Raw genomic sequence first — 17,923 nt, forward strand, 5'->3', positions numbered from 1 at the left:
TTTTATTTCCTTTTATGCAAAACTCTTGCTCAGCCAAAGATGGGAAATACAATCAAGTTGGTAGTTTAAACCTCTTTTTTTGTGCAGGCATTACTTCTTCTTTGGTGCTCATAATTTTAGTAAAATAAACAATAGTTTGAATTTCTTAAGCTTTGATAAGATAGGACACAGCCATTAGTTTAAAAATTGATTTTGTAGATTCCCAAAGGCATTTCTTACATGTCAGTCACCAGTGCACTGAAATAACTGCTGTTACTATGGCAACAGACATCTCTGTCTGACTCCTCGTTGACTCTGGTGACTGCTTTTGTTGTTGTGTCCTCACAGCTCTCCATCATGGCCTACCAGGCTGGGATTCTCGAGGAGCCCAGTGCTCTGGTTCAAAACATCAGCTCCAACATCCAGAGGCTGACACTGCTGAGTTAATACACACACACACACACACACACACACACACTAGTGTTGGGTAATCAGTGTAAAGAAACTACTTTAAGTAATTAACTGCATTTTCAGTATTTGTTGGAAGTTCAACTACTTTCATATTTGCATCATGATTCAAGTAGATGTTTTGCCGTTTAAAGGAAAAAGAGTAATTTTCAATTTTTATTTTCCCATCTTGACTGTGTGAGGTGTGAAGGTAACACTGACTTTGCTAGCCAAAATAACAAAGTTTAGATAATCTAGCCAAGTTGAACATTGTACAAAATCAAAGCTGACATTCCCTCAATTTTCCATGAATTATATTTTATTTATTTTTATTTTAAATTTGTGTTGACTTTAAATTTTAAGTCAACATTTTTCACCATAAACTTTGGCATTTTTTGCTGCAGTGGGACTTTTTTTGTATTATCCTATCGCATATATACATCAAGTCAAGTTAACTTAAATTATAGAGAGCCAAATCATAACAAACTTTATCTGAGGATATATTGTCAATTTTAATTGAATTGAATTCAATTTAATATTATTTAATATTATTTGATATTATTTTATTTTATTTTATTTTATCTTGTTTTATTTTACTTTATTTTATTTTTTCTTATTTTTTTTCTTACAAATTTGTTTGAACTGCTTTTTCTGAATACTCAAACTTCCTCCACTCTGGTTTGGTAGCTTTCAAAGCTTTGGAAGTAGCTCTCCAAATGCAGCACACAACCACAAGCCCTCATCATCAGTTCCACCACTCATATTACTCCCATTACTCCACTATGTGATTTACGGTCAACATGTGGAGAAACTTCAGCACAGATAAACAATGTCTCCACTCTTTCTTCCTCCCCAGCGTCTGAGCTGCAGAGGGCAGTTTCTCTGGTGGGGACGGAGCAGGACAGCAGCCAGCTACTGCAGACGCTGTGAGTTACAGAGGCTGGACGGGGTTTACAAAATAGTCTATTATGGTCGACATCTTAACCCCAAAGGACTTTTTTACATGCTTTTCATTCGTCATTTAAAAAATAATAATTTGGGCTGTGTTCATGCATATGGCATTCATTTTGGCAATATTGTTTATTTTTCTTTAATCTTGGATTTTCCAGCTCAGCTCCTACGATAAGTCTGAAATATACTGTGTGATTAAAAATTGTTACATTAAGACTGTTAAGTGCAAAAAATGCACCATTCAAACTGCAGTTTGATCCCACAGCCATCAAAGGGTAAAAACTTGCAGTGCATTATTTCTGGGTGTCAGTTTGGACTTTTGCTTTCATATTTGGAATTTTTACTATTTTCGACCTGATGCTGTCATTTTTAACATATTTGGCAGATGGAGAAAATACATACTATTTCCACTCGGTCCACTGTCGCAATCAGTGTTGCTTCAAATCACTGACATATCCCCAGCTGTGATAATAAAAATAAAAATACTTTGCATGTAGTATATTGAAAATAATTCATTTTTTGTGTATTTGTTTGCAAGTTGTGGTGGTAAAAAGGTTAACCCTTTAAAGCATGCTTGTTTGAAAGTTAATTTTTTGAAATATGGTGCTTCAATACTGATTCTGCATTTTAAATCTTACAAAGCTCAATGCCAGTCGACACAACAGGACGCTTTTTGTGTGTTTTGTTTTTTATTCTAATCAGCTTTCTATGATTTCTACTTAAACAAAGGTCTCATGGCATCAGTCTCTCTACCACTTCTCTGCTTAACAGTCTTTTTTCTTATTGCTCCCAGTTATTTCTTTACTTTAACTAATTACAAAAATTGTCTTTGTTCATCAGGCAGCAGAAACAGCAGCAAGGCAATCAGCTCGCGAAGGAGACTGACAAACTGATGAAAGCTTTCAGTGCACTTCCTGTCGGCCCTGATCAGGTGCTGAATCCATAAACTATTGTTCAAAGTCACAATGTACCTGCTGCTTAATACCGGTTTTGTTCTACACTTGCGTTTTATGACATTTTTTGTACATTTCTATCTTTGTTTAGCGGCAGAGGAAGTTACAAAAAGAGCGTCTGGTGAACGACTTCTCCGCCGCCCTCAATAGCTTCCAAAAGACGCAGCGGCAGGCGGCAGACAAAGAGAGAGATTTTGTGGCCAGAGTCAGAGCCAGCTCCAGGGTGTCGGTGAGTGACCTGCTGTACCTGTTATTGTTGTTTTTGCCATGTATATATATATATATATATATATATAATACATATAAATTCTGCTCTTAACCCTTAGGGCCTGCTTTAATATTACACACACTTGCCTCCAATATCAATATACGCATGGGACTTTTATCAACACCCACAATATTTGCACATAACACCACTTATGTCCTCTCACCTGTCGTGCTTTTTATCAGTCTAGATTTTTTGGTTTGAGTGGTTTCATCTAAACGTAACACGAGAAACTGCTGTCGATCCGCGTTTCAAAGGGTAAAGTTGATTTTTCACATTTGTGAGAACTGAGAGTTCACACAAGAAGTCTCACAGTAAGTACAGTGCCACTTTTTTGGACACAGTTTTGTTTTTGGAGCTTGGCAGCTCCGTCCCCTCGTCGCTTATCTCACCGCACAGAAAAGTATCTGAATCTTCTGCGTTCACACTGATAAGCAGGAACAGTTCTGTACTGCTTTATATATTCGGTGAGAAACACGTCTCAGCTGGAGAGCGTAAAGCTTCAGTGCAGGTTTTTTTGTGTCACCTACCATGTTTACACATATGAGCGTTATGTTGATACTTTGAAACCTGAGCAAATTGGCTGGATTTCTTCCAGAACATGTGCTGAGGGTGACAGGCAACTTAAGATTTAGCCCAAAAATTAACAAGACATTTGAAAAGAAATAAGAAAGAAAGAAAGCCAAAAAGAAAGAAGGAAAAGAATAACAATATGAACATTTGAGAAAATGACCACAAGAAAGTGCCTAAAAATATTTATTTTTTTCTTTTCGCCTTTAAATATACAATTAATAATATAATAAAGACAATTGTAAATATAGATCTGGACATCTTTTTAAAATATTTTGTTATTAATATTCATTAATTCCTCTTCACCTTTTACTGTTTTTTTTTCTGTTTTTTACAGGATATTTCTTGCCAAGGTGCTTATTATGTTTTATGTTTTATTTCCTGTGTTTCCTGTGTCATTTAACCAATTTTCTCAGGTTTCAGAGGTTTGCATGCTTGTAAAAGGTGTCCGAATGCAACACAAGAAAACTAGTGTTGATCCAGGTGTTAAAGGGTTAAAATGATATTTATCGTGGTATGATCGAGGTATTTCTCTGCAGGTTATTTGCAGTAACAAGCACATAAGTATAGTATGTTTATTTAAACCTTTTCATTTTTTGAACAGGTAGGACAGCCTGAGGACAGCTTTGGAAATGAGCCTTCTTTCCTTAGGTAGGGAAACTATTTCTGATCACGATTGTCGCTTCTGTTTTAAGTATTAAAATTGTATTAATTGCATCTTCATGTGTTCAGTGACTCTCAGGTGCAGGCGCAGACTGAGGCCATCACTGAAGATGACCTGAGGCTGATCCAGGAGAGAGAGATGTCCATCCGGCAGCTGGAGGTACAAATAAGAATCAGTCTTCTTTATCAGCATGGCCACTAATTTGTATGTCCATGAACCATCTCTCTGTATGTTTGTTTATTCAGTCCGACATCACAGATATCAATGACATCTTCAAAGACCTGGGGATGATGGTTCATGAGCAGGGAGACATGATAGGTGAGCTTTCGTCACCTCTGTTCATGTCTCTTCCTGTAATAATGTGATTATTTACTAAATGATAGCAGGACTGTGTGTTGGCCATCAGTCTCAAAAACATCACCTTTATGGTTTGGATCTTTATTTCAAACGTGCAAAATACAATGGGAAAATAAAAATATAATGTTAAAAAACAACAACAACATACCCATTAGATATATCCGGTAAACAACAAATTAGTAGGAAATAAATACTTATCAAATTCTACCTCTTTGAATCAAAAAATCTTTATATAAAATATTCCCATTTTATGCCCCAGCATTCACAACATACACATCTAAATAAAAAAAAAAAACAACTCAAAGCAGTCCTGCCCCTTAATTATGTGTAACTTAAAGGCTGAATAAAATATAAAAATAATATAAAAATTCACTCCTCTACAGTTGTCGTGAATGTTGTAATTAGCTATAGAAACTAACTATTGTTTTTTGTACCAGGCTGTAAGCATGTTTGATTCTGTCGTAAAGTTGGGCATTGAAACACTGGGGTCTCTGGGGATGGACTCGCTTTTGGAGCCAGTCTCAAGTGGACGTTAGAGGAACTGCAGTTTTTTTTTTTTTTGGCTCTTCGGCGTTGGCTTCAGTTTTCAGCCCTGCAGGTTGCCTCTTGCTTCCAACTTGGCCTTCATTTTTATCTCAACTTCACACGTGAAGTTTTGTGAGTGCAGAGTGAGACAGACAGATAAACAGACATTTAAACGCCTGCCAACATGCTCGTAACAGCTTCTGCTGTAGTTCCCCCTAGAAGAAGTGTCTCCACATTTAGCCTGATGAGAGACAGACAAAGAATCACAAGCACAAAATAAGACCAGCTGTCTCAATGCGGCTGCGGCTGGTAAATATGAAGAAGGAGGATGACAATATTAAGTAAGCCGTGAACACACAAAATGAAGACTCGTTCGCGAAAGCATGATTCAGAGAAAATTGAGAAAAAGTCACAAAATTTTACATTTTTTAAGCAGTAGACCGTTGGAGCAATGATGTGGATGAATTAAGAGATAAATATAGTGAAATTATATGCAGTACGGGATTTGCTGCACAAGCACATTTAGCAGAGAAAAAGAGGAAGAAGATGGAAAAAAAGACGAATAATGAGAACAAAAACAATCACCATCATTTATTTTATTTAAAGCCTCAGAAAACAAATTGAGGGTGAACCCTCTTTTTCAATGTTGCTGAGGTACATACAGCAAACAATTATCGAAACAGAAAAATATAAGGTATTTACAATACATAAAAAATAAAAATAAACAAATAAATCAATATATGGGCCTCCAGCAGTGAGAGTCACTAATTGGACCCATAATATGATTTTATTCATTGATGTTTCTGTCCTCTTACTGACTGAGAAAATACATTGACTTGTGCCACATGTGCACACCGTCACCTGCTGCATGTAAAATGTGTTTCCTGTGTGTTCTGCAGACAGTATAGAAGCCAACGTAGAGAATGCAGATGTGAACGTTCAGAACGCCACCCAACAGCTGGCACGTGCTGCAGACTACCAGGTAAAACTTCACACAACACATACGAAAAAGGAACAAGGAGAGGATGATAAGAGAGGAATTTAAATGTGTGAAGTTACAGAAAGTTAGCTTGAAACTAGTGGACCAATAAAAAAAACAAATCTAAATAAGAGTGATTACTGTCGGGGTCTCAGAGGTATCAGTATTTGTGCAAGTATGACTCCTCCACCTCTGGCACAAGGCCTCCCTTGTGTAACCAGGTTCTTAGTCAGTTTGTAAATAAGACGTAGATAACGAGGCGGACTGGAGAAAAGAAAAGAAAAGGCTGAGTCACAAGGTGATCTGAATCATGCAGTGGTTGTGAGTCACTTCAAACTATCAACTATCCTGAGTAAAGTCATCTATCTCCCCATTAAAATCCAGATTATATGTAATTAATGAACCCTTTGAACCCTAGAATGACATCACTTTTATTGAGCTGCAGTCAGATGCCTTTATTGTGCATTTTAACCTTTAAAACCTGAGAAAATGTGTTTAATTTCATTTTAATTTAAACATTGTTGAAAAAGTGCAGTTAAAAAAATGGGAAAAGGTGAAAATGACCTGAAATTAGTTTTAAGAAAGAAGTGTGTATATATATATATATATATATATATATATATATATATATATATATATGAAGGATGTCCAGAAAGCTTTTGTCATTATTTTGAGGTGAGATTCTCTTATAAGCCTCTAGGGGTTTTCTCTATCTCAGCTGCACAATCTCCTTCTAGTGTGTTGATGTTTTGCTGTTTTGTTTTTTACTGTAAAAATAAGTGTATATATATATATATATATATAATTTATTAATTTATATTATTACTTTCTTAAAGCCTTTTTTTCATTTTTCACCTTTTTTCCTTCTCTTTTTTGTGCTAAATTATTTTATTTTTTTTAATTATATTTTAAAAGAAATTGAACCAATTATCTCAGTTTTCAAAGGGTTGATATCTAATAATTATTTTTAATTCACAAACAACCGCTCTGTGCTTCTCTTCCCCTTAGCGGAGCTCTCGGAAAAAGATATGCATCCTGGTGATAGTGTTGGCTGTAGTCGCGGTTATTGTTGGACTCATCATCTGGGGAGCTGTCAAAAACTAAGGGCTTCTTCCTCCTCCACTCCTCTGCCTCTCCTGTTTAGTCATCAGCCTGGATAAAGGATGAAGCACAGTCATTCCTCTTTTCCTCATCCCCTCCTTTTCTCCCTCCACTCGTGAAGGGGAGTCACAGAGACGGTCTGCCTTTCTTTGATTTGTTTATATTTTTGTCTGTTGCAGTCAGGACCGCACACTCCTTCACTGTGAAAACAAAACCAGCTCTGGTAGCTTTATTGTTATAATCAGCTTTAATTGCGTAGTTTGTCCGATTTAGGCATGATTTAATGTCAGGAGAACGCTTTTAGGTTCACCTGATTGTCAGAGGGAGGTGTAAACACAGGTGAAGCTGTGTTGTGTGGCAGCCATTTTGGCTCCTCCAGCTTTGAATGTTGAGTCAGACACATTACAGACAATGCTTCTGGGTGCAATGAAGCAGCAGGTTGCTCTATACAAGTAAGAGTGGATTAACCACATTATTTTGCTGCAGCTGCTTTCTTTTATCAGGTCAAATATGAAAAAAACATGCTGAATGTGATTCAACAATTAAATTATGAATGTGCACTATATGTATAATTTTGGAGTAAACAAAAGGCAGCCTCATCCATAGCACAATTTGACCAAACTGCTCTTAGCTTGCTGCAGTGCGGTGCTCTAAGTGACAGTCGGGCTGGGTGATATGGGTGGTATTATACACTGAATGCATTATATAAATCTCGGTATGTAGCACCCATTCTCCAGTTTACCCCCAGGTTAACACCTTTGCTGTGTTAGCACTGTCGCCCTTTTTAGCACTGTCGGCGCCGTTAGCACCATAAGCTGCCACTTCAGCCACCTCCATGCTGAGAACCGTGTGGAGCCAACCTCTGAATCCTAGACTTGCTCCAAATATTGTATCGAGCCCCTTGACGTTATAACTAGTAAATTTCTGTTCCACTTTGTTCTTGTAATGATTCTAATTCTAGTGATAAATCAAGAAATCCTGTGCATACCAATCGTAAATTTTGTAGTTAGCACATCATATTACACTCGATAATGTCTGCCAGTCATTCCAAGCAATTAGGAGTATTTTTTGTCACTTAATTGGTGGTTTGTTTCCTTTGTTTATAACTGCACAGATTAGAGAGATTGAATGGAAATCATTTTATTGAATTAAATTACCTGCCACATTATAAATGACCTCACAAAGAATGTAAGTGCAACATTTAATAGTTTAAGTGGTGTTTTACGGTTTTAACTTACTGCACTTTGGTATGCGTCTTTTAAAGGCCCTGCACACCACACAGGTGTTTTCAGCAATCTGGCCAATTAGACCTGGTTACAAGTCGAAGGTGGCCATAGCTACACCAGTCACTCATGGTCCAAAGGAGAGGTCTAATCAGCCAAATTAAGTGAAATGACTTGTGTGGGTTGACAGTTTGTTTTGTGGGGGGCTTTACTCATAGAGAAGTACTGAAAAAGAATAGAGCGCTTCAGGGATGGCGTTTTTCTGTAGGCTGATGCGAATGTGAGTGTCGCCCTGGTTCCCTCGTCAAAATTTTTACATTATTGATTTTAGATTATTGCAGAAAATAAGCTGTGGTAAAGAAACGTTTATGATACTTTCACATTTTGTTGAGCAAGATAATCTGTACAAACAAACACCACTTTCAGGATTTTTTAAGCCTAAATGCAATCGCCAGTAAAGAGAAGCTAATGTTTGGCTTTGAACAATGCCGCGTCACCACAAAGTGAGGCAGTAATGCTGTGTTTGGCCAGCTTGACTTGATGGTGTTATGTAGTCTCCTTTGGCCACTTTTTTAGCAAAATTCTCTTGTTAAAACACATATAAGCTTAAAAGTTCTCCAGTGGGTTATTTACTGACGTACTTTATGTCGAAGAACAAAATGGGAAAGTCTCTTCAGCTTGTGATGACCACAGACGTTATTTAACACCTAACATCTAACCAAAAAAACATTCAAAAAGCCCTTTGACTCTGAGACAAGGGAACCAGAGGTGCTGAAATGCTTACTCATTTCCAGGTTTGAGGACTCATTTTTGGAGTACTCTGTTGTCATTATTTGTCTGTGACTTACAGCCCACCATAACTGTCTTTAGCAACACATTCTCCCTCTCAACTCATCAAATATAGAGGCGCAATCAACACGTCAAACTATGACGCTCTAGGTACCCTCCAGTATCAGTTTTGGACGCTTTGGGAGGGTGTGTCAATTTACATTCATTACATGTGTTGTGTCTTTTTTAAATAAACAGTTTCCATTCGCTACATACATACATACACTCTTTTAAAAATGAGAAAAAAGATTGTCTTTTTTATGCCTAATATGAAGAAACCACATTTGTTGTAACCCAAAGTAAAGATAAGTGAAAGCAAACACTAATAATTTTTTGCTACCACTATGGGACCAATATGTAAAATTCTGATCACGTGTATATTTTTCATACTGAGATTAAGCTGCCTACCAATAAATAACCTGTACTGAACCTAAAATGAGAAAAGTGATTTTTTTAAATGCAGTTTTATTCTTAAATGAAATTCTAAATAACCACTTAAGGTTCATTTTTATTTCCGACACAATCGCTCTAGCCTAGAGAATTCCTTAAATTAATTGTACATTACAAGGTACAAAGTACAAGGTACATTTATTTGTTGTTTTTCTTAAACGTGGTTTAAGAAGAAATGAAATAAAGAATAAAAAATGAAATAAGGCTGACCCTAAATTCTGCGACATCTCGCAGCCTGGGGAAAGAAGCTGCTCTGTAGTCTGGTGGTTCAGCAGCGGATACTTCTGTATCTTTTCGAGATAGCAGCAGGGTGAGCAGACTGTGTCTGGGGTGGCTGCTGTCTTTCAGTATCCTTTGGGCTCTGTGCAGACACCTCACTTCACCGAGGTCACTGATGCTCTGTAGATGGGAACCAGTGATATTCTGGGCAGTTTTAATCACCCGCTGTAGATCCTTCCTGTCCTGGGCCGTGCACGAACCGTGCCAGTTATTGATGTTTCCAGTCAGTATGCTTTCTATTGCTCCTCTGTAGAAGTTAACTAGGATCTTGCTCTGGAATTTAGCCTTCCTAAGTTTCTGTAGGAAGTAGAGCCTTTTCTGTGCTTTTTTAAGCTGGGTGGTGATGTGTGATGACCAAGATAGGTTCTCAGTGATGGTAGAGAGAGTGATAGTGATGCTCCACCTCAGCTCCACTGATGCAGACAGGAGTGTGTGTCTTTGCCTCCTTCTTTATTAAATCAACAGTCAGCTCCTTGGTTTTATTGACATTGAGCAGTAGGTTGTTCTCTGTGCACCACTTGATTTCCTCCTAATATGAACTCTCATCGTTGTTTATAATACATCGATGATGGTGGTGTCGTTCACATACTTCACGATAGAGCTCCCCTGATGTCTTGGAGTGCAGTCATGGGTGAACAGGAGGGGGCTGAGCACACAGCCCTGGGGGGCTCCCGTGTTGAGCACTAATGTAAAGGAGGTATGACTGCCAATCTGAACTCTCTGGGGTCTGCATGTGAAGAAGTCCAGTATCCGTTTGCAGAGCATTGTACTAAAGCCCAGGGTGTTAAGTTTTCCAATCAGCTTTATGGGAGAGATTGTGTTAAATTGTGAGCTGAAGTCAACAAACAGCATCCTGATGTAGCTGTTCTTATCCTCCGGGTGAGTGAAGACTGAGTGAAGAGCAGTAGATAAGGCATCCTCTATGGATCTGTTGGTTCTGAAAGCATACTGGTGAGGGTCCAGGCTGGCAGCAGTGTTCTTTTTGATGTGCTGGAGAACCAGTTTCTCAAAGCACTTCATCAGGATGGGGTAAGAGCCACAAGGCGGTAGTCATTAAGACTAGACATGGCAGACTTTTCAGGTACATTACTACATTATTTTGCACTTAAAATACAGTCTATTTGATTTTTTTATATTATCTTACATATTGCTTCTTTGGGTTAAGACTATTCTACAGTGTTGATCTGGTACCACAAAGCATGGTTGTCAACAACACTGGAGAAGTCGATTGTTTAGCCAGTTGTAAATTTCTCATTCAAAGTTAAATAGATGAGAGACAGACTGTCAGGTTGTTAGTCAGTGGACAGGTCACTTTACATATATTTTGATGCTTATTTGTACAAGTGACTCCACACAAACAAAGGTTGAATATTATTGCCCTCCTTTTCCAAGGGTTTGGATAGCACCATATTTAGGGACTATAATTAAGTATTTGTCTTCCCACCCTCAGTATCTGTTGATGACTATCTGTCTTACCCTTGATCAGGACATTAAACCCTAAGTTGCTTTGGTAAAGTGTCCACCAGCCGAGGACAGTAATGTTGCACGTGATGCTGGAAAACAACTTGTGTGCTCAGTTGATTTTCACTGGTTTTTAGGACTTGACATCATTTGGAAAAAATGTAGGACAAATGGTCTAGTGGCTGAAATAGGGAATGTCAGGTCAGAGTACGTGCAGTCATGAACTGTGTCTGATATGTGACCCTCTTTCTTGAGAGAATTAACCCAGCATTTCCTGCCTATAGGAAAAGCTTACGTTTGCAAAATATTAGATTGAACCTTATTAGAGGCTAACCGCAGCTGAGTAAATGCCTCATAAACTGTAGGGGCTGAGGCAAATATGACAAGATGACATCTGCATAAACATTAAAATCTACATTGCAGAAACCACGCTTTTTAAATTAAAATTAAATCCCTTAGATTTATCAAGCGATTGATTTATCAGTGGCTGCCAAACATTTATGAAGCTGTTCTCCTTTCTTTTTACACGTAGTCTTTCCATGGGAATAACTCTGTCTGTTATATGTGATGCTTGAAAACAACTCTCCCTGGAAAAGTAAAGTTTTAAATAAGGTTTTAGTTTTTAGTAATAGACTCTCTTTCTTACCCATGATAAGGACATTACAGGAAAGTGAATGTCTGCTGATGTTTAGATAAGATATGTATGCTCAATTGACTTGCCCCAGAGAAATAAAGGTTCACATAAGGTTTTTAGGTTCTTACATCATTTATGTAAAAGACAGACAAATGGTGTAGGGCCGAGCTTTGTTGCACAATAGGGTATTTGAGTTAATGGTTCAGTCCAACTATCAGTGGTGATGTTAGGCCTGTGATGTATATGTGTGTGTATATATATACAGTTATATTTCACCACTCTTCACATAAATTGATACATTTCAGTGTTTTTCCATTTCTAGTCACTGCATTTTTTATAGCAGTTGTAAAGTATTCTGTTATACTGTCTACTAAATAATAATAATAATAAGAAGGTTTTTAGGGTAACTAAGGTGCCAGAGCGCATAAGAAGTATTGAAATAGAGCTTATTATAAAATAAATTATTTTAAAAAATAGCAGGGGATGATTCCTTCAGTGAGCTGAAATCCCCGAAAAGCGCTTGCCAACTACCAATCCAAGGTTGGCAGTATTTGATGATTTGGGAATTACACTAAGCAATCAACTCCAGAATTAGATGTTCAATTTCAGTCTTTAAAACTAAGATTAACTGCAGCTGAATAGATTTCTAATATATTATAGGGACTAAGCCAAACATGCCAAGATGTCATCTGCATTAACATGAAAATCTTAGTCATAAATGTTACAAACCACGTTTTTTTATGTTCAGATATAAAAAACATGAACAAAAGAGGACCAACAATAGATCCCTGTGGAACACCTTTTGTTAAAACAGTTTTACAAACATAAAGACTAGTATGAAAAGAGTTAAAAACCACTGTATATTCCGTCTCCTTGTTTACCCCATATACAAAACAAAAGTGAGTTTCAGGCAGCCATGAGAGAATGACATCAAGGAACAGACAAGAGTTGACTTGTATATGTCAGTACAGAAAGTGTTGGACTTGGATTGGGATGTGGAAGTAACAGACTGCTGTGACGCAGAAGGCAAAAGTTTCCTTGGCAGAGAGCGAGATGTGGAGGATTTGGACACAGTGTTGTAAATACATCACTTGGGCAGAGAACAGGTTGAAATGGGCGTCAGTGGGACAGGGAGTATTTTTGGCTGGTTACGCACACAGAAAGTAGCAGGTTGCTGCAAAGAGCTGAGCAAGATTTTCCTTCCAAACAGAAATGTCACAGCTCAGGAGGATGAGGAAAGTTTGACCTGGTGCAAAGTTACAGCAAGAAAGCAAGAGGTGTTTTGGTTTGAGGTGGATAGACAGGTAGGAAATTTTTAGGTTGCTTTTCAATTAACACCTCATTTTCCTTTAAATTTATTTTACTGCCTCATTTAAGAAAAATGACAAATAGCAAAAGCCTACACATGATTCTAGTAGACAGGCTGAACTTGGCGGTAAAAATAACATGTTTATGTGTCTTGCTGCTCATAAAGGCATAATGTTCAGAGGCACAGAGGCTGTTTTTCCTGGTGATGTAGAAAATCACACACTAGCAGAGGCTGGACTCACTGGAGGAGTGTGCATAAAAGTTTCACTCTGTTGTGATGCACACTGGAGAAATAACACATCTGGGCAAATACTGAGCTCACTGTTAGACACTATTAGGCGTCTTTTCAGTAAAAAAAAAAAAAGACTGAAGGGAAATAACAATGTGTTATTAGTTTTCCTTTCCCTCAGTAAGCTGATAGTAGCTCATCGGGCTATGTAATTTAATTTTGAAAACACAGATAACGTACCAGTTCAGTCTGATATTGTTTTTCCTTTTATTTTATGCCATTTATGTTTAGTTTTAGACCCCGGACTGAAATTAGAATAGGCAAACAGAGATCACATACGATACGATACACTTTATTGTCCCCGCAGGGTAAATCTGTCTTCGACTCAGTGCTGCACCAATAATGTCTAAACACTTACAACAAAAACAATTTTCACACCATGACATTAAAAACACAACAGCCTGGACAAAAACAACACCAGATATGCAACTGCACATTTTCGCAGTTTCACTTAATACAAATTTTGCACACAGGACACACAACACCTATTGCACTCACCCAGTAATAAAAACACCATGAGACCATGTAACACAATTTCTCAGGCAGCATTGTTTAAAACGTTTACAGAGGAAGGAACAAAGGAGTTTTTAAAACTATTGACTTTGCAGTGTTGACTCTATATCGTCTGCCAGAAGGCAGAGCTTGTACTCTGAGGAGAGGACATGAGACGGGTCAGTCGCTGTCCTCTGGGCCTGCCTGAGAACACACTCCTCGTATATGGACTGGAGGGGCTGGTATTCAGCCTTCCCCATTACCGTCATGGCTGTATGTACAAGATAAGCAAGTTTACTTTTGAGCTGTACAGTAAGGCTGCCATACCATGCTGACAGCCTGTATCTAATCCAGCTCTCCAGAGCGGCCTGATAGAATAAAACCATGACTCTCGGGTCAACACCAAATACTCTGAGTCTGCGTCGGAAGTAAAGCCCCTTCTCTAGACGAGAACACAGACTTTTGACATGGACCTTCTAGCTGAAGGTGTCGTCCAAGTGAATACCCAAATACTTGTACGAGCAGACCTGGTTGATGTGGGTATCAGGAGTATGGTCCCCCACTGATCTAGGATCCATGATTATCTCCTTAGTTTTGTTTACATTTTAAATTAGATGGTTGGTGTCACATCATTGCACTAATTTTTCAATTTCAGACAGATAAGCTTATTTCTATCTTTGTGCAGCTGGCTGAGGTTAGCTGTGTCGCCAGAAAATTTCAAAACAAGGTTCCCGGGGTGGCTGCTTATACGGTCATTTGTGTATAATGTGAAAAGAACTGGGGAGCTTACACAACCCTGTGGGGCACCTGTGCTGATTGATCTGGGATCTGAGAGGGTGTTGTTGATTCTGACGAGCTGATGTCGATTGGTTGAAAAGGACAAATACCACTTTATTAAAAAAGGATTAACACTTATCTGCTTAAGCTTTGAAATAAGCAGATGAAGCCGGAGTGTATTTAGAGCTGAGCTAAAATAAACGAATAAAATTTGTGCATGGGCTGTGGGGTGTTTCAAGTGTTGACGTGGGTAAACTGTTAATTACACCATTAGTGCCCTTCCTCTGCCTTTAAGCAAATTGAAGTCAGAGCCACAGGTCCAAAATCATTGTTATCGGTTGGACATGGTTTCTTAGCTATAGGAACTATAATAGATTTTATCTAGAGGGCAGGGACAGTGTGTTTATCCACTGACTGTTGAAAGATGGGGCACCGAGCTGGGGTGAGCTCTTCTGCACGAGCCTTCAAGAGCAACGCAGAAACACCATCCAGATTAGTGAATTTTTTCACCTGTTTAAAAATGGGCTATATCCTGTTTGGGTTTACTAAGGTCCTATGGCATTGAATGGTAGAAATGGTTTCTAATATGTTGTGAGATGAATCATGAAAATCATATTTTTCGAACCTAATGAAAAAAATCATTCAGTTCATAAGCTTTTTGGATGTCATCATTAGTGAAGAGGCGCTTCTTAGTTGTGTTGATATTTGTAATCACCTTCATAGAGTCCCATAGCTTTTTAGAGTCCATAGACATTAAGTTCTGCTCAATAATGTTCTTGTGATGTCTCCTGGCCTTCTTCAGCCGCTGGTTGAGATCCTTTTGAACTACTTTCACGCCTGCTCTGTCATTATCGTTTTCCTGTTTTTCCTTCTTGAACTTTGTCACAGGACCATAAAGCGTGAATCACATGCCCTTCCTTAGACTTGCATTGCCAGCAGTTTGGCATATCTCTTAACCCAAGTCTAAACAATCTGGAGGGAGTCCAATAGAAGCAGTGCATGATCTTAAACTGAATCTTTTGCTTCCTGAATTGAGCACTTGCTGAATGATCGAGTTGAAATTTGTTAAAAAGGTTTTTTTTTGCATCTTCATTAAGGTATGTAAATATTGCTGCCAGCAGAGGGCAGTGCTGGACTGCTGACCGTAACCCTCATAAGTCCAACATACTGTATGTAATGCTGCCAGCTTGTATTGCTAGTATTGTAGGTACAGTTGTACATATAGCCACACACAGAATACTGTCACTGCCCACTGTTTAAATTGTACTCAAATGTAAGGGATAAATATGTTATTCGATTATTATATCTTATATTATAGACACATAAATCCAATCGCTACTGAACCCCCTCAGACCTTCATCAGAGCCAGTGAGAGCTTTGATCTCTCCCATGTGAGATTTTTCTGGTCCAATCCATGTTAATTAGCTCAGATCAAAGTCCAGACTGTCCTTCGAAGTGGCTGCTCAGTTTCAAGCCTTTCAGCAGCCATCATGCACAAGTGTCCTTGAGAGAGACAATAAACCCCTGTCTGCTCTGGGGTGCAGATCAGCTAATAATAATTATCATCAGATGGAGCAGTAATAGCCAAAGAGTAGTACATTATTTTTTCAGCTGAATTCTCTCCTCTCCTCTCCTCTCCTCTCCTCTCCTCTCCTCTCCTCTCCTCTCCTCTCCTCTCCTCTCCTCCTATCATCACATTTCTCTTTCCCTCTCTTTTCCTTTCTGTTGTAGCACATCTACAGAGCTGTATCTATGGCTTCAGATGTCCTCCCTATTTTTAGGGCCAGCCAAACCCCACAGGATGTCAGCTCTCTTTCAGGACAATCATGATATCATTTTAGTGCCGTAGAGCGCATTAACCCGAGCTCTCATATCTAATGTGAAAGTTAATAAGTCAGTTCTTTAACCCTTTGAAACCTCAAAGAACATCAGTTTTCCTGTGCTGCGTTCAGATGCCTTTTACAAGCTTTTTAAGTGTTTGTAACTTGGGGAAATTGGTTTAATTTCTTTGAAAAACATAGGGGAAATGGGGGCAATGACTAAATTGGCAAGAAATATCCCACAAATTCCAAGAAACTTGTAAAAGGTGACATGAGAATCATCTCAAAATTAGTTGGAAAAAAACAGAGGGAAGTTAAAAAACATATTTAAAAAATAGTGGAAAATACTCTGTTATACTACTATAATTCTAATCCAAAAACTATATTTAGAATTACTATAATTTTATGTTTAAAGTTTTGTGATGATAAAAAAAAAATCATCTACTTAGCATGTAGTATATTGAAAGTAATTGATAAGGACTGATGTTGTTTAAAAAATTAACAAAATTAGAGTAGAAAATAATATAAAAACAAAAAGCTCATTTTGTGCACACAGCGATAAAAGTGTGTGTAATCCTAAAGTTGGCCCTATGGATTAAACCATTAAAATCTATTTACATGACCTGGTGTTGTTGACATCTTTAAAACTTACCTGTAACAGAGCATCCCAGTCTCCGTCAGTGATCCCTGACTTGTAATCCTCGGGTCTGCTCCAGATCCCCAGAGGGCAGCATTCCTCCCAGCAGCAGGAATGTAAACTTTACTTTGGAGTCCAGCTCAGGTCCAGCAGGAGGAATGCAGAGTGTTTGCCATCAAAATGTCCTCCCTGAGGTGTACGCTCTCTGAAAAGGAATATTTTGAGTCATAAATAAAGATGTGGTAGAGCTGGCACTGGTGGGATGACAACTGGCACGAGAACAGAAAATCATGCTTGCGGGTTTTTAGATTTAGAGGCTTCTGTGTATTTTGGTAAATATTGATGTTTTTCTGAAGAGGAAGCGGCTCTCAGGTATGTGACAGGATGTTCCACACTGAGAGGAAACTGCTGCACTCACCTGCCGTTTCAAAGGTAAAATTCCTCGCTCACACAGCAAAGAAACCTTCAATACACCTGTGCAGACGTGTTTACTCCCTCTGCACTGAAAAACAAATAAATAACTAACATCAAGTAAGTCCTTTGGGCCAAGAAAGTCAAAATATCTATCTATGTTACCTCAGTCAACCTTTTAAGCGACCACACCCTGTATCCCATATTGCATTTGCAAAAAAAACCACATTTATAGCGAAGTCAAATCAATTTTATTTAGAAAGCCCATTATCACAAATCACAATTTGCCTCAGAGGGCTTTACAGCATACACCATCCCTCTGATCTTAGACCCTCCCATCAACTAAGGAAAAACTTCCCCCCAAAAAACCTATAACGGGGGGAAACAATGGTAGAAACCTTGGGAAGAGCGACTGAGAAGGGATCACTCTTCCAGGATGGGAAGACATGCAATAGATGTCATAAATGACAATTAAATTACAGTAATGACATAAAGGAAAGAGAGAGAGAGAGAGAGGGAGAAA

The 17,923-nt window shown here is 38.3% G+C and overlaps 1 protein-coding gene across 2 annotated transcripts in view; it reads left to right on the forward strand.

Moving 5' to 3' along the window:
• The window catches only part of stx7l (syntaxin 7-like), a 64,229-nt gene that overhangs the window by 1,444 nt on the left and 44,862 nt on the right, over positions 1 to 17,923 (forward strand). Inside the window, exons 2-10 of one of the 2 annotated variants that reach the window (XM_042503320.2) lie at positions 328 to 421; positions 1,283 to 1,352; positions 2,218 to 2,308; positions 2,422 to 2,559; positions 3,770 to 3,816; positions 3,898 to 3,988; positions 4,075 to 4,147; positions 5,611 to 5,693; positions 6,699 to 9,271. In XM_042503320.2, the coding sequence (XP_042359254.1) occupies positions 337 to 421; positions 1,283 to 1,352; positions 2,218 to 2,308; positions 2,422 to 2,559; positions 3,770 to 3,816; positions 3,898 to 3,988; positions 4,075 to 4,147; positions 5,611 to 5,693; positions 6,699 to 6,794 (774 nt within the window). In that variant the 5' untranslated portion in view covers positions 328 to 336 and the 3' untranslated portion in view covers positions 6,795 to 9,271. Of the gene's footprint in view, positions 1 to 327; positions 422 to 1,282; positions 1,353 to 2,217; positions 2,309 to 2,421; positions 2,560 to 3,769; positions 3,817 to 3,897; positions 3,989 to 4,074; positions 4,148 to 5,610; positions 5,694 to 6,698; positions 9,272 to 17,923 lie in introns of those variants that run through there. The other variant, XM_088089454.1, reaches the window with a different exon arrangement.

Source organism: Plectropomus leopardus, chromosome 16, assembly GCF_026936395.1.
Source record: "Plectropomus leopardus strain MGB_pleo_1.0 chromosome 16, ASM2693639v1, whole genome shotgun sequence".
NCBI lineage: Eukaryota > Metazoa > Chordata > Actinopteri > Perciformes > Serranidae > Plectropomus > Plectropomus leopardus.